The sequence below is a fragment of the Oryzias latipes genome, chromosome 14 (assembly GCF_053564925.1).
Source record: "Oryzias latipes strain Hd-rR chromosome 14, Olatipes_Hd-rR_3.1".
Lineage (NCBI taxonomy): Eukaryota > Metazoa > Chordata > Actinopteri > Beloniformes > Adrianichthyidae > Oryzias > Oryzias latipes.
This window is the reverse complement of record NC_136250.1, coordinates 10280930-10297913: the sequence shown is the minus strand read 5'-3', so window position 1 is coordinate 10297913 and position 16984 is coordinate 10280930. Positions and strand designations below refer to the sequence as shown.

Sequence of the window (16984 nt, the reverse complement as noted above, 5' to 3'; positions counted from 1 at the left end):
GCTGGTCACTGGTAAAATATAAATGCCCTGCGCTTTTTTATTTCCACACTAGAGGATGTCTCAAAAAGAAGATTTAACACATTCATGGCCTCAGCAGGCATCAGTAAAGAAAAGAAAAAGAAGTCTGCTTGTTGTTTCCCGTAGGCAACATCAGTTTAACTCCTACAGCTGGTAATGCCTGCTTCACTAACTTTTATAATTTTTTTTTAATTTAGGCTCCACCAACAAAATGTTTGATATTTTTTGTGTTTTCTTGTAAAAAAAGGAAGACAAAAAAGGACAATTTCCAATCTAATCTTGTTCATAATTATCTCAAGAAAACATCTCACCCTGATGTAAAAGAAGATCAATAAGCAAAAATAAAGGACAGTCTTCTTTTCATCACTGCTTTAATTCTCCTCTAATTCCTTTCTTTTCTGCCTGTTTGATGTGTTTGTTTACAGGCTGATGCAAGTTTTTCTCTAAATAGATGAACATTTTTTGAGTCTTATCTTTACACAAAAATAATTGCTGTTTTAATTGTTCTTGTGGCAACGCGATGATATTAAATATTGAGTTATTTGAACTAGACACGTGAAAGGATGAATCCAGAAGATGCTTTGATCTGATTTCTCAGGCAGAATGCAGAGCAGGAGATGTACTGATGAACTTAGATTTTCAGAGAATAATAATAAGGTAGATAAGTAAACAGACGCAGTTAAATTAGAAAACGGGACTGGCGAGCTCTGTACAAGAAGGCCAGAATCTATGTAAATAGGAAAACGGATTGATGATGGAATGCAGTCGTCGATGATATAGATCCACATGAAATCAAATATGTTCAAGGATAATGATCTGATTGCTGCAGATCCGTTTGGGGAATACGCAGGTTTTCAGCCGTGCTTGATATGCGCTCTGTTGATGATAACTATCACTGCAGAGTTCTTTCTTCAGAAGAAAATAATCCCCTAAAATCTCACTCAAAAATGTATTTGCACTGTCTTTCTTTTCAATGGTCTGTGTATTATATTACCTCACGCTCAGAGCAGCGTTGAAACCTTTCCATTTGTAAAATGAAAACATGTGTAAAAGTGAATTGTGTTTTGTGTTTGCATGCTTCACTGTCATGTTTGATTATGTCCGCCACAGGTATGACCGGGAAGGCTATGCTGTCAATAGTCAGTCCCTCACAGAGAGGAGGTCAACCAACAGCGGGTCAAGGATGAACTGGAAAACACTGAGCGACGTTAAGAACGAAAACATGGGGCATGAGGATAAGGTGCGTTGAAAGAGATCATGAGAGCATCATTTTGAAAGAATAGCTTATTGTTGCTTCTCTATCGTTGTTGTGACTACTATCAACTATCAATCCAAGTATTTAAGAAAGGGGGAAAAAAGCTCTCCAAACAAAATTCCTGTTATTGCTTTTCACACCAAAACCTTAGAGATTTATAAGCCAAAAAAGAGAAAGTTGACACTTATAAGATGGCAATGACAACAATAGAATCCCAAAGCATTATTTAATGCTATGGCTTTAAAGTCAGTTTTTCTTAAGAATTCTCACAGGAACACTGTAAGTGATATTTCAGTTCTTGTAGTAAAGGTGGGATGTCCAACTCTGGCTACTTAGCATGTTATTAGTGTAAAGATAAGTATCCACATTCCATGGTAAATTTGGAGCCAACCAAAAAGTACCAATCGTTGCAGCTCCTCAAATGAACACTGGAAGCTGGTTTTAGCAATCACCCATTAACTTCAATGCTAGTTTTTAATGAGCTGCCTTGATTGTAACAGAGCTCAAATGTAAACATTATTGGGGGTGGTTGTAATTGGTAAGTGGTAGGACCAATGGGTACGCTCAGAAAAACTCTACTTTGTCCCATCAATCACCCATTTATTATGTCCCCACTGCCATTCAGGAATCTATGGGTATTATTTGTCCTTTAAATGCATGTCTCTGTGTTTAAAAAGTTCTACATGCCTCCTTTTTTCTGTTTAAGTTTTTCACTTTAACTAAAAGTTTGTTTTTCACATTCATAAGAGAAATTAATTGACTTCAATAGACATTTCAGACAGTAAAAAAAACGATCTGGATTTAAAAAAATACATCAATGGAATAAGTTTTAGAAAATGCAGCATTGATTCATTAGACCCAATCAATCAAACTTTTAAATGAAATTGTAGCTTTAATTCTGTATTTATCAAAGCTTCAGCTTTTATCACTTATGTGACAACTGGTTTTCTTAATCAAGAAAAAATAAATTGGTTTGAATGGAAACTTGCAAAAAATTCTATATTTAACAAATCAAGTTTTTTTTTAATTATGATATTGATTCAAACTAAAAACTTTTGAAATGCAGTAGAATCAACTCAGCCTTTTGGCAGTTCTACCAAACTCTAAAAACAACCCTTTTTTTCCCCACTGAAGAACTGCCACCTGTTTTAAATCAAAGAGCATGTCAGAGAAAACAGAAGGAATTTGCATTTCCAATCCTAACTTCCATTTGAGACGTTAAAAAAGCCGTTTTCCTGAAATAAGAGTGGAATTACAAAGCCATAGGTTAAATTAGGTTAAGCCACTCATTGAGGGATCAGCATTTAATCAGGTGAGAATTAGACCTCATCAGATTTTACTCTTAAATTCTTGGTTGGTTTCTCTGAGAATCTAGCTCTGAAGCATAATGATGTGAGAAAGAAAATCTCTCTCGCTAGGTCACTTACCTTCTTTTTGAAGAAGCATAAAAGAGCCTCTGCATGGATGATGCAACTGCATTGTAGATTTAGTGCAACAAGGTTGATAGCAGGGAATCATTCTGTTGCTGGAAGATGAGCAAAGATGGTTTGGGTCCACAGTTTTACCTGAAAGCACCTGAGACCGAATTGACAGAAAGATCCATCGTGCTGACAACCTTCAGCATCAAAAGCACACCGATTGCTTATTCCACCTTTTGTATGAAAGGAAGCTTCATGTTTTTCTAACATCTCCTGAATTCAACTCATTTACCTCTCCATGGGAGACTATCAGCAGGTGTTGGGAAAGTAGAGAATCACAGTTGTAGGTGCTAACACTGAAGACGAGATAAGACAGGCAAGCAGCATCATGAGGTATTTGTTACAGAGAGAATCAGGACGGCATCCAAATCTATCAAAAAATTCAACAATTAAGTAAGTTGCGATTTTCTAAATAATTTGGTCGAGGGTGCAACTTATATGTTTTTTTTTTAAATAAAACAACCGCATGTTCGTTATGTGGTTATCTCAATAATTGCTCATATGTTGCGCTAATATACTAGATTTCTCCTGTTTTATGAAGCTAAATAAGCTTCAATGTGTTACGGTAGTGAGGCGTACAAATATTTAATCTACTATTTATCTATTTTGTTATAATGATTTGCCTTTCAAGATGAGTTGTCCTTTTTGGTGCCAGATTTTGTAAAAAAAAAAAAAAAAGGTCCCCCAAAAGTGTCTTTATTATGCATATTTTGGCTGCTGCGACTACTCTGGAGCCACTTCTAGTCCAGAAAATATGGTAATGTGTTAGCTTGAATGCTGCTTTCGCTTGCTGTGAGTTTATGGGTTTGCTGTGCCAACTTGTTTTAGCTATTGGAGGGAAATATTGCCACTTATTGAAGGTCTTCTGCAGGATACTATTAAAAGATCAATGAAGAAAGTCCTGTTTTAGTATCACTGCATGGCATTATCATGTTTGAGCCAGAATAATCTAAATAGTATTTGCCAGTCCTTAAATTTTCCATCTAATGAATCTAATGGAAATTTCGAATTATGCTGTGGAGGAAGCCTGTAGGCCACAACTCCTAAAGAGAAGATGGGGGTGGTGACGCCTCAGAACAAAAGCATGGCAGTACTTCTTCAACTTGAAGTCACTGGCATCCTTGCGTGAAAGCATGCAGGGATCAAAGCTGCAAGAAACACAGGAGGGAAAAAAGAAACAGCAATATTTCAAAGAGATGACAGTAAATTCAGAGGCTGATTGTAAGATGAAGAAGTTTTTATTTAAGCAATTCTCACTTTTTTTTCTTGAAAGATGGGTACACAGGGTGGAAGTGAGATTAGTGGACCCCCCCAACTGTTTGTATAATTGAATAGTTCAAGGGGGTTTCTGTCATTGGCTGCGAGGCCACAGCTCAGGCTAGAACAATGGGGATCTAAATCTCTGGCTTCAAGTTTTAAAGGATTTCATTTGACATTGACCTGTTTGCCTTCATTGGCTCCCTGTTTGGAGGGGATGAGGAAGGAAAGAGGCTAAGGGGGGTATAGATGTGCATGGTATTTCTAATTAGCGTCGCACGTGCGTGTGTGTTGAGTCGTTGGACAACATTTAGGTTGGCATGTGCAGCAACGTCAATTGTTTGAAGGGGAGTTTTACTTGGTTGCCCTTCCACATACTAAATTTAATTGCATTTAGGTGCCAGAAGGTGACACGAGGATTTGGTGCGATAAGAATGAGAACTGCTGTGTGTGCGAGCCTTTTTGCATACTTTCTTGCATGCATGTTTCTTACTGTTTTGCTGCGTTTTAGTCATGCAGCTTTTAGTATGCTCTCTTCTGTGTTGTTAGGTTTAAGGCTTGCCCCTGGGCTTCCATGTACATACATACAGATAGAGAGAAACCAAAAACAGCAGATTGGAAGAGATGATGTGAAATTAATTGTAAGGGAATTGCCCCGGTCCAGAACTCTCTGACCTCAGATTTACATAAACAGCAGCATCTGCTGTCACCAGAAACCTTAAACAAAATCCACTCTTCACCCACATCCACCCTCCTACGACCACGTCCTCCCCACCTCTCCAGCCTTTGAGCACAACAATCTGCTCGGGCCTGCGAAATGTGATGAGACAGGCACGAGGACAGAAACAAGGGGAGCATTGCTAACGGGGGAAATTCTCCTAATTAAAAAAAAAGCTTCTCGCTAAGTGTTTGAGAAGGGTTCTTGCTGTGTGGCATGAGTACTCAGTAGTTGGGAGAACAGATTATGAGGATGTGAGTCAGTCGTAGTGTGCTAGAGGAAGAAAAAAAGTGTCACAGGGCTCTTTGTCTGATAGTACATGTGTAGGTTGTATGCATGGAGTGGGTATCATCGCTCTTGAAAGAAATAGAAGGAAACCCAAAATAAGGCTTTTTCTTAAAAGTGTTGCATGTACATTGACAAAAAATCCCTCATCAGTGAGGGGACGTCACTGTGAGTAATCAGGAGACGTCCCCTTAGTGCCCTACCCGCCAATTTTAACCGCACCCCCCTTAGTACACACACCCCTCCCCCCTCAATATATACATCCCAACATAAACACACACACATGCACACACACACTCTCTCAAACACACATGCACGCACACACATTTTGCAAAGAAGGTGGGACCTAGGACCATCTGTCCCCTGCCTCTTCCCTGGTGGGGGGTACGGGCCCCTTTGCAACGGCGGCTGTGTCCCCGGGGTGCTGGCTTCCTGGGCCCGGCGGTGCTCTCTCCGCGCGGTGGGGGGGTTCACATTACATCTGAGCCGGGGGTGTTCGTGTCCCTGGGGGGTGGGTTCTGGTCCTTGCTCCTGAGTGCTGGGCCCCGCCAAATTTCCAACTGTGGCCGAGCCTGGTCGGGCCATATTTACAACACCCCTTGTGGGCCCTCTTTTTTCCCCGGGGTTCCCCCCTTCTGGGCGGGGGCGGCGGGCCCCTGCCTCGCTCCTACCTGGACCAACCGTGGGCCGGGCGGGTGGCTGCCTGGAGTGCGGAGTGGGTCTCCCTTGGGGGGTCCTGGCCCGTACCTGGGGTTGGGGCGGGGGGATGCCCGGAACTCCTGGGTGGTGGTGGGGTGCTCGTCTGGGGCTGTGGGCGTCCTTCTCCAGTGGGGCCCTGCTTTGGGTTCTCCCGGCGCGGCGGGGGGGCTGATCTCCTGGTTGGGCTGGGGCGGCGCCCTCTTTCCCTCCGTGCCTCCCTGCTCTCTGGCTCTGGGGGCCTTGCGGCGGCCCTGCTGGCCCTGGCCTGGGTGGCGGGCTTGGTCGCCCGGGCGGCGGTTGTTCCCTGCCGGTTCCCGTGTGGCGTTGGGGGGAATCCGGCTGCCGCTGCTGGTGCGGTGGGGGTCTTGGGGTGGGGATGGCTGGGCACTCTCCCTCCTTCTTTTCACGTTCCACCATCCATTTTAGAAGAACATAAACACTCACCTGAGCACAGGTGTTAGCTCAACAGACTGAATGACTGAAATATTTCACACTAGTTGGTTTTAAGGCATAAGTATGCGTGTGAACACTATCTGTTTTGTGTACATGTCGACAGGTGGACATTTTTGCAACTAACAGGTGTGTTTATAACATTTGAGTGTGTGTGTGGACAGGCTCCGCCCTTTTTTTTTTGTTGTTTTTTTTTTACATTTGAACCTTACCATAATGATTAACAACCAGTAAACTTGTTGCTTTATGCTGCTTCATGGTCTTATCCCCCTTCCCCTCCTATTATCACCCCCTACCCCCCCTCTCTCTAACGTCCCTCTCTCTTCTTCCCCTCTTTCCTTTTCCGTCCGGTCCAACACCAAAGATTTTCAGACATGTTTGAAATTAATAAAGTTTGGCCTCAATTACAAAAGGGGTTTATTCAGACATACCTTTGGTTTGTCTGAAGATTAATAACCCCTCTTGTTAAAGTAAAATATGTCCAACCCAAGAGGCCCTCAGCTCTCATCTGTCTGCCTAGCTGTTGGACAGGACAAGTTAAAAAAAAAACAAAAAAAAAAAAAAAAAAAATCCCTCATCAGCCTTATAAGATGATTTTAACTTTTGACACGTGTTAATGGACAAAATTGGTCTTATTAGTTGATGGTAATTATTTATTAGTTGATGACAAGATAACCGAGACAAAGATAACACTTCATACACATTTCCAATGACACAATGATTTGAACTAATTTAATTTAATTTAATCCACCCAATATCGTTGGGTAAGGGTCAAACAATTATTCATGATAAAAGATCATTGGATAACTTTAAAAGTGATTAATTTCCCAAGTTAGATCATAAACCTTTTAGTTTTTTAAATGAGCAGTAAACCATTCAGTGTTTTATCTCAGAACCGCCTTGTGTTACGTAAAAGCTGCACCGGGCAAATAAAAATAATCTCATCAAACCTGGCACCTTCTGTCAAACTATTGCCTTCAAGTCAGTCCAACCGCTCCATGCTTCCTGTCTGCACATCTCTATTTGACTTCCAAACAATCTTGGAATAGTTTACAAAGAGCGGAGAGGGAGCCTGAGAATTCTTTGCATAATAGATGCAATGTGAGATAAAGCTGCAGCACACTGAATGTGCTAATAGTCTCAACACTGACTACTATACAAGGTTAAGAAGAGCAAAACTTGCACAGCACACATGGGGTGAGCTAAACTTTTGTGTTGTGAATTTGAATGAATGGAATCTTATTAAAGTGTCTGGATGCTGATGTCATGTAAACATATTTTTAACACCTTTGGTGGTAGAACCCATACTGCCAAAGTTGACAGCTGAAAAGCTGCTTTCCTGTTGTGAAAGCTGTGGAGGCTATAAACATTCAAAAAATACAGTATTTCGGAAGTGGATATGTGTTTTCTAAATGCACTGTACTGTTGTAGAATGTTGATTTATTGTCAGCAGTTCCCAATTTTTTTAGGTGTTTAAAAAAAGAAGTTTCGAAACTGTGCCAGCCGACTATTTAGTCATAACAGCAAATGTTTTGGGAAGAAAAATTATTTAGACAGTTTCTATCAGTTTTCCTGCTTTTATGAACAGGAAAAATGTCCCCAAAAATGTATCTCATCGGATATATTTTTAATCAACAGCCTGAAAAGTAATCAAATTCAATCAAACTTTATTTATAAAGGACTTTTAGTACTGCAGTTAGGTGGAGTGCTTTATAGACTTAAAACAATAAAAAATAAAATTATAAAACACACAGAAAACCTTCAACCCTGGAACCCCCCACAAGCCAAATAATGAGAGATAATATTATATGACCAAAACTCGAAATAGAACTTTAAATGGAAACCCAGCCAGATTAAAGCTGGAGATCACAATAAAATAGCATATTTTGATGTTTTTTTTATATTTGGATCTTAGTTTCTAAAGACACTGATTTACTGTCTAAAAGTGAAACAATTCGTGAAAACAAATTCATGGTCAGATTAAAGTTGATTCGAACCTAAAAAAGAATCCTGCATGCGTATAATCCTTCGACAAACCTGAGTATTGTTCACAACTAATGAGTATGCAGGCTCATTTCTGTAAATGTGCACATCTGTATGCAGAAATATGTCTTAAATATTACCACCAGACAGGCTAAGTATTTGTTTTTCATGAGCCATTCTTGCTTGTAAATTAGGTGTTAAGCAATATTAGTGCCATGAAGATTGAGGTTAATGTAAAATCATATCAGTTATTTCCTGGTAATTGTTTACTCCATGATCAATCAGAGGAATTCACTCTTTTTTGCATTTAGCTATTAAAATGAGAAGTGTTTCTGTTTCATCAACAAAGGTACTTATCTGTGAGGAACGTCTTCAGCTAAATGTCTTTATTGTGTTAGTGTTTTTTTTAACAGCAAATTAAAAGGTGACTTGATTTTGTGGCCCGTGATCCCTCTTTTTTCATTAGCCTTCTAACATTTCTGTCTCTCTGCAGGCGGAGTATTTCAGCTGTTTGGCCACAGTGGTGTACATGCGTAAGGAGAATTGTCTGTACCAGGCCTGCCCATCTGCAGACTGCAACAAAAAGGTCATCATCCAGCATAATGGCCTGTACCGCTGTGAGAAGTGTAACAGAGAGTTTTCAGACTTCAAATACAGATTCTTACTCTCCGTAAGTGAAGAGATCTACTTTAACACATTCATGTCTAGCAAGCTGCGGTCCCCACTGATCGCATAAACACAATCAGACTGAAAATGTATCTCCTGCCCACAACTCTTCCCTGTATATCTGTCTGTCTTAGGCCAACTTGGCAGACTTTGGGGATAACCAGTGGGTGACATGCTTCCAGGAGACAGCTGAGGTCCTGTTAGGTCACAGTGCACAGACGCTGGGACAGCTCAGAGAAACGGTGAGGCTCACACGCAAATTCTGCTGCAGACTCCTAATTTTTCTAGGAAGTCTTTCCAGTCATGAATTATTTCTGGTAAAGTGCTTCTTCCAGACCTTGTTCTTATTTTGTGTGGGTCTGTTTCAAAGGATGAGGCTGCATTTGATGAAGTCTTCCAGAAGGCCAACTTCAGAACTCACATCTTTAAAAACCGAGTCAAGCTGGAGACGTACAACGTAAGTAGCTGCAATCAGTAGTACAATGGGCTTTGATGCAATGCAATACAAGAATTGCAAGTATAAAATTGGGGGAATTTAATGACACATAATAATAGATCATTGGCCTGCTGGCAGATCCCCTGTCTTGTCTTTATTTTTGAAGAAATTTCCCAGCAGGCATTTTATTTTCCTCAAACTAAAACAATGACACAGGAAAAATATATTTGTTATAGGAGCCAGGACTACAAGCAAGACGCACTGTTTTCAGAGCTGTTAAATGGTCTCATTTAGATCTAATTTTGTAATGAAAAACAAAATAAAACACTAAAGAGCAATGAAACAGAGAAGTGAAATGTTTCTCACATACTGGTACGTCTTATTTATCATATTATGTATCTGTCAGGGGTTTACATTACCTGATAATTTCTGAAACAGTTTAGTGCTTCTGTGCTCATCAGCCTGCATGTCCTGCATAGATTTATAAAAGGCAACTTGTCACCTATTATCTATCAGCAAACTGCAGTCCAAAGCATAAAAGGCCACCAACCAGGACACATAAATGCTGCATAATCACAACAAACTGTGAGTCACGCAACATGAATCAAAATCATTTCCATTTGTGTCTGTGACAAGAGAGTTGTTCCTCCGCCAATGCTCTTAGAAAACAAATACAACTGTGATTCCATTTCTCTTAATTAGGTTCTAATTAGCATTTAGCTATTGTCTGTCTAAGCCTAATTAGTTTAATTATTCAGTGGCTAATTTGCTACTGGGGCACATACTCTAGAGCCTGAGAAGTGATTGAGATGTGGTGTGAGCTGCGTCGTGACCTTAAAAAAAACCTTCAAGCAACATTATGCAGAGTTTTCAAGATTTTCTATAGTGAGGAAAATGATCTGAAACCATTGCAGGAAAGAAACTGCAATTAATATTTGCAGACACCCAACATGATGTGCAGCTGTAGTCAGATTTGTGTGAAATGGGATGAACCTATATATAAGTTAAAGAATGCTTGCTGTAAATTCTTACAAAGAAAGCTTCTAAGAGTTGATTACTGTGGCCACAGCCAAGCACAAAATATAAAACTTTATCTTCGCTTGATGAGTGAGGGTAAAACAGTCACGTTTGTTTTCTAATATAATGTTTTTAATATTAGTATTGGAACCTTTTTATATGTAAAACCAGTTCTTATTCTAGGGCAGTCATTAGACAGGTGATGTTCTTTATGTGGTATTGGCTGAAAACGTATCACTTACTGAAAAAAGCTATAGTTTTTTAACCATCAAGCCTGCCTTTATAGAAAAATATGAACTATTTTTGTATATATTTTCCTGATGTGAAATAGGTCAAAAGATAGAAATTCCAGTTCTTAACTTCAGTTTCTATTTTTCTTCTACTAAGTTGACACAAATAGTATTTGATACTTTATTTTTGGGGGATTGTTCCTCCTTTTATTAATGGGTTCTGGGTTTTAATAAAAGGAACAGTTTGATCCTTTCACAGCTTTATCAAGTTAGTTGTGTTTTTAGAATTAAAACTGAGGATTGAAACTTACATAAAACAACAATTCTAAGGATCTTTTAATTGATTGATTTAATGTAGCTAAATTAAAATTAAAGTCAAAATTGCTGTCAAAACAACTACCAAAAAAAGTGAAAGATGAAATTGCCCTGTCGTGTGTTGTTAAAGTGAAACCCCACAAAAGGAGCAAGTAAAATTGATCTTAAGACTTTGACACGCAAGACACCTGTCAACACATTCACCAGAAGCTGTTTACAGCATTCAGATTGTTTATTGAGAAGCAATACCGTCAAACAGCAATACTGTTTTTGCTTAATCCTTCAGAACAAGTCTGATCCGAACAGAAATGTGTGTGCACCTGTTCTCTGCTAGAGGGCCTCAGACGTATGCATGCATGTATGTGTGCGTGGGTAAAAGTACATCTGTCTGTCTTAAGGGAATACATACTTTTTGTCTCATTGAATGCATTACTGTCAGAGGAGACCTGCTTTTTATGCTGCATTTTCACAGGCAGGTCATTGAGAGCCAACTACACACTTAACTCTGTCACTTTAGATCATCCACCAAGCAGACTGGAAGCAGACTCTGCCAACATCATGTTCATCTGTCGAACTATGTGAGGGAATGGTTTCAGAAACTCAAATTCCATTTGCATAATGGCTTTGTACTTTAATACATTGACGTCTTCCAGTTACTTTCTTCTTCAGGGTGTAACTGAGGTTCAATACAAACTCAGTAGGTGAACACAAATATGCAGACTAAATTTTCTCCTATAATCATGTAAAACTTTAAATGTAAATTGTGCTATCATTTGTGTGATAAACAGCTTTTTAAGACCTACTCCAATGAAAATTTTATTTTGGGTGTTTTAACAGTCTTGTAGCATTTTTCTCACTATATAGTACATATAAAAAATTATTTAGGATTAAAACTGCATTCCTGAGTATTTCTTTATGGAAATGGTGGTAAATCACGAGCTGGTGAAAAACAGCCATTTGAATCATCCTTCCAATTGCGGATGAGTTGCATGGTTATCTTGGCAATGTTTTATGCCGGATGCCCTTCCTGACGCAACCCTCTCAATTTAGCCGGGCTTGGGACCGGCACAGAAGTAGAGAAGGGAAACAGGGAGCACCCTGGTTTCACGGACGGAAGGTGCCGTAAACCAGCACGAGCTAAACCGGCTCCCTGCATAAAAATAACATAATCATAATTAAAGGACCACTATTTACAAATAGATCAAAAGTTGATTGGAGTCGGACTTTAAAGCTTATAAATCATTATATGTTCAAATATTAGTGGAAGTTTGGATTTTGCTTCAAAAAACTCTGCACATCACAATGGGATGGTGTTGTGTGCAGCTTCATTATCACTGTTTCTCTGCATGCATCCTTAGTCCTGTAATCAAATATTTAGCACAGAGTAGCCTGCCATTAATTCTCTTTGAGGTCATGTTTTCAGTCTGTGGACTGAACAGTTGTGTGTTGCACCAGTGTTTGTTCTCGTTTTGTCATTATCGCATTCTCCAAGTCTTGTTTCTTCTAAGAGGAAAACAATTGTCGGCTTTAGCAGGTGAAATGTGCTTTGAGAGCTGAGAAGTGCTTTTTTTGTCTGAAGTGTGAGAGCAATAATAGTCAAAGCACATTAAATCAACGCTACCTCTTTTTAACAGCAGCCTGTCGGAAAACTATTACTTTCAAATAAGTTGTCACATTTTGTGAAGTGGAAGTTGACAGCTCCCGCTTTGTTACTTAATTCCTCCTGCAGTTTTCAGGTGGATGCAAATTAAAATCACTAATAGAAGTGTGAAATCAACAATGACATTTAGGCAGACGTTGAATTCTTCCGGCTTGTTGCTGAGTCACTAATTGATTTAAGAACTGTCATTAATTGAATCCTACCAGTGTTATCACAGGCATTTTGTAGCTGTGCCTCGATTAAAAAAGAAAACACACATTTTAATAATTTGGTAGTTAGTGGTATCTAGTTGTAAATTGTTTGTAGCAAAAAAACAAAATTAAATCAAGTTTGAAAAAGACAAGAATGTCTTTTTCTGTCACTTAAAAGAACTGGCCTTACTTCAGCTTCAAAAAGGAAAAACATTAGCTTTCACATTTTTCTACCCTGACAAATTGAATTCATTATCGAGTTATTTGGAGTTCATAACACCTTTGACCCCAGTGAGGTCACTTCCAGACTAAAGTTTGTTTATTCTGTGTATATATTCAAGTCAGGTCAGATCATCCCCTCCTGAGTTTCTTCATCATGTAGAATCATTGACTGTATATGAGAAATGGACTAAGTGACCCCCTCGCAAAAAGGACGTACCTGCTGACTAGCAGGAAGCCAAAATCCCATAGACTTCTATTGAGAAGCAGGCAGCCATTGTATTTGTCAGAATAACCGTTCTTGCTCTACTTCCTTTTTTAAAATGTTCTTGCTAATCCAAATTTTTTTCTTGATATTTTTCTTTAGTGCAAGTTATTCAAGTTGTAAACTGGCCAATCGGTTGCCTCAATAAAAGTATGTGGTCCTACGTCAAGTGTTAAAAACCTTAACAGATTCTCCCGAGCACGATTCAAGTTGTAGGGGTGTGGCCCTCCAACAAGCTCATTCCTGATTGGCGACCAATCGGACAAATCACTGCTTACTGGCATTGTTTGGCTCCAAAATGGCGTCTGCCGTATTATGAAAAAATGTCAGCTCAATTGACTTCATTTTGTTGGAGCTGAAAGTAAACCAATTTCTTTTGGTGACGTCACATATCTTCAGTCCAGATCTCAAATACAATGTATAGAATTGAATGTATAGAGTCTTGTTTTATTCTCTCCCTCTTTTCAATCAGTCTTAAAAAAAAACCGAATAAAGTTCCATTAAAGAGATAACATGGTTACGCTTTTGGGTTTGTTTTTAGAAAGGTGATGAACAAATGAGTAGAATAATCAATTTCATGGTTTCACCTTTTTCTCTCTAAAATGCAGAACATTAATGATGAAATCTAAATCAGAGATTGGGTAAAAAAAGGGGAGGAAAGATGAGCTTTTAGGGGTCCATTTAATGGGCAGAAAAATACCCCTTTTGATTTTCTGTCCTCAGGTGTTTCATTCTCATGCGCACAAACTAAAGGTCTAAATTATACTGTCATTACCCTCTCAGAGGGCTCAAAGGGGAAGCTTTGTCATTGGGGACTGTACCACCATGTGTGTAAGCATGTTCTATATAGAATGAATATATATATATATTTAGTTTTATATATATTCATATATATATATATGTTCAGTTTCTAGCCTATATATATAGGCTAGAAACTGAAAAGTACTGGAAAAGTATATGGGAGAAAGAGACAGCACATAACAGCAATCCCCAGTGGGTGGTCTCTCTGAGAACAGAACATAGCAACCTCCCTGAACAGAATCCTGTAACCATCACAGTGGCAGACATCCAAGAAAGAGTCTCAAGAATGAAGAACTGAACAGCACCGGGGCCTGACATGATACAGGCCTACTGGCTAAAGAAACTCACCGCACTCCACGAGCGCCTGGCAGCACAAATGAACCAGCTGCTAAGAGATGGGACTCACCCCAAATGGCTAACGGAAGGGCAAACAGTGGTAATTCAAGGATCCCTCAAAGGGTGCAGTCCCATAGCATAACCTGCTTTCTGCAATACCCCCCAGGTCTGAACCACCTCAGCCAAATAATCAACAAGACTGGCTATGGATACCGACTCAGAAATGGGCCCAATATCAGTCATCTCCCCTACATGGATGACATCAAGCTAAATGCTAAGAGTGAGCGTGACATTGACTCCCTTATCTACACCACCAGGATCTAGAGTACTGACATTGGGATGTCATTCGGGATCGAGAAATGTAACCGGATGGTGACAAAGAGAGGCAAGGTAGTCCACACAGGAGGGGTCTCACTCCCAGAAGGAACAATAGCAGACATTGAGGACAGTTACAAGTACCTTGGAATTCCGCTGGCAAATGGCAACCTGGAGCAGGCAACAAGGAAACCTGCAACAGCCAAATACCTCCAACGGGTAAGGCAAGTCCTGAGAAGCCAGCACAATGGCAAGAACAAGACCCGGGCAATAAACAGCTACGCACTGCCACTTAACAGGAGTTCCTGCAGGAATAATAAGATGGCCAACGGAAGAGATACAAACCACGGATCTTAAGACACGAAAGCTCCTCACCATGCATGGAGGGTTCCATCCCAAATCCAGCACCCTAAGACTGTATGCTAGCCGCAAGGAAGGAGGCAGAGGACTAGTCAGCATGAAAGCCACTATCCAAGGTGAAACATCCAAGATGCATGAGTACATCAAGCTCAAGGCCCCAACTGACAATGTGCTCAGTGAATGTCTCAGGCAATGGAGAGCAGAGAATACAGTGCTGGAGGACAGATCCTCATGGGAGGACCAACCCCTGCATGGGATGTACCACCGGACCATAACTGAAGTGGCTGATATCAAGAAGTCCTACCAATAGCTAGAAAGGGCTGGCCTACAGGACAGCACTGAAGCACTCATCCTGGCAGCTCATGAACAAGCCCTGAGCACCAGATCGATAGAGGCTCAGATCTACCACACCAGACAAGACCCAAGTTGTAGGCTGTGCAAAGTGGCGCCTGTGGTAATTGAAGCACTCGGGGCAGTAACCCCCAAGCTGGAGGAGTGGCTACAACAGATACCTGGAAAGACCTCAGACCTCTCAGTCCAGAAAAGCGCAGTGGTAGGAACAGCTAAGATACTGCGCAGGACCCTCAAGCTCCCACGCCTCTGATAGAGGCCCCGAGCTTATGTGAGAAACCACCCGCGGAAGGCTGAGAGGATAGACCTTTGGACACACCTTCTCATTCAAATGAATGGGAAGGTGTGTCCAAACAAATATTCACATTTATTACGTTTTTACTTCGACAAATGGGTAACGTCATATTTGCCGTTAAAAAAGAATTAAATAGTGAGCCTGTGTCAAGTAGAAAAAGGTATCAGTATTTATCTATAATGAACAAGTTTGTAATTACTCTGTTTTTATTCTTTGTTCTCAATATTAAAGTATTTTAAATAAAAAACAGCTCTGCTAGGCTTTCATTCCGGTCAAAACACCTGAAATCAACTGCACAGTGAAATCCGCTGGGCTTAGAGGTGTTAACTGTGTAAAAAACAAAACAAAGACTGGTCTGGGTTTCATTCTCACCCATTCGTTCATACCATGTGTTAAACCATTATTAGAGCAGTGACCTCCATAAAAAAATCCCAGCTGGCAGCTGAAGCTAAACCCCACTCTAGTTTTTCCTCTAAATCCAGCTTCCAATGTCAGAGGGCAGACTTTAGACAGAGTATTTTGAGCATTTTGATGTGATGGTTGATTCCAGACCTTTTTTTTTTTTCTTTCTCAGGATGAAAGTCGAGTGAAGGTGACAGTGATGGAAGTCCTGCCGGTTGACCACAGAGAATACAGCAGGAGGCTTCTCAGTAACATTCGCAGATTGGCTTGCTGAGCTCTGTCCCAGTCATCCAAACGGCTGCCATGTAATTACACATCTTTGGCGAGTTTCTGGTATTTTCTCACTGCAAGATAACATCATATCTGAGTGATGCCGTGGAGGAGCAGTCAGTGACTCATGGGAATTATTGGCAGCCAAACAAAGGCTAATATGTAGCTGTTCATAGTCTTAAGGAGGCTTTGAGGGAAACTTAGTGGGAATGGCTTTAATGTGTGACATATTTACATTTTGAGTTCTATTTAGATTGTCATGTTGTTTCATTGTTTTATGCATCCTGGCCCAACCAAAAAATAAAAGAGTGTATGAAGTGGATGTGTGTTGTGCTTTTACATAATGGCTACAAATCCCTTTCTGATGCAGTAACTGAATTTAAATGTTGTTGAATTTAAACAATGTAGCCAAGGTGAATATGAGCCAAGTTTGATTTATGTTTGAAAGAAATCATCAGTATTTTACTGCCTTCAAGCAAAGGAGAAGTATTAAAATATAGATAGCCTGTGATACGATCTATAATATGATTTGCATAATTTTTTGTTAAGGCAAATTGCATGTGTTGGCTCTAATATTAATATTCATATTTTTTTGGCCTTTGTCAATCATTGCAGGGGTCAGATTTTTAGACTGCAGTTGTTTATAGATTAGGGTAACATTCCATCCGTCCATCTTCTTCTACCTACACAGGCCAGATCGTTGGGGGGAAAC

The 16984-nt window shown here is 40.0% G+C and overlaps 1 protein-coding gene across 1 annotated transcript in view; it reads left to right on the top strand.

Moving 5' to 3' along the window:
• Positions 1-16594, top strand: part of LOC101164493 (replication protein A 70 kDa DNA-binding subunit) — a 38732-nt gene extending 22138 nt beyond the window's left edge. Inside the window, exons 13-17 of the mRNA XM_004076188.5 lie at positions 1129-1258; positions 8637-8813; positions 8944-9051; positions 9180-9266; positions 16175-16594. Of these exons, the coding sequence (XP_004076236.1) occupies positions 1129-1258; positions 8637-8813; positions 8944-9051; positions 9180-9266; positions 16175-16276 (604 nt within the window). The 3' untranslated portion in view covers positions 16277-16594. The remainder of the gene's footprint in view (positions 1-1128; positions 1259-8636; positions 8814-8943; positions 9052-9179; positions 9267-16174) is intronic.
• The last annotated feature ends 390 nt before the right edge of the window (positions 16595-16984 follow it).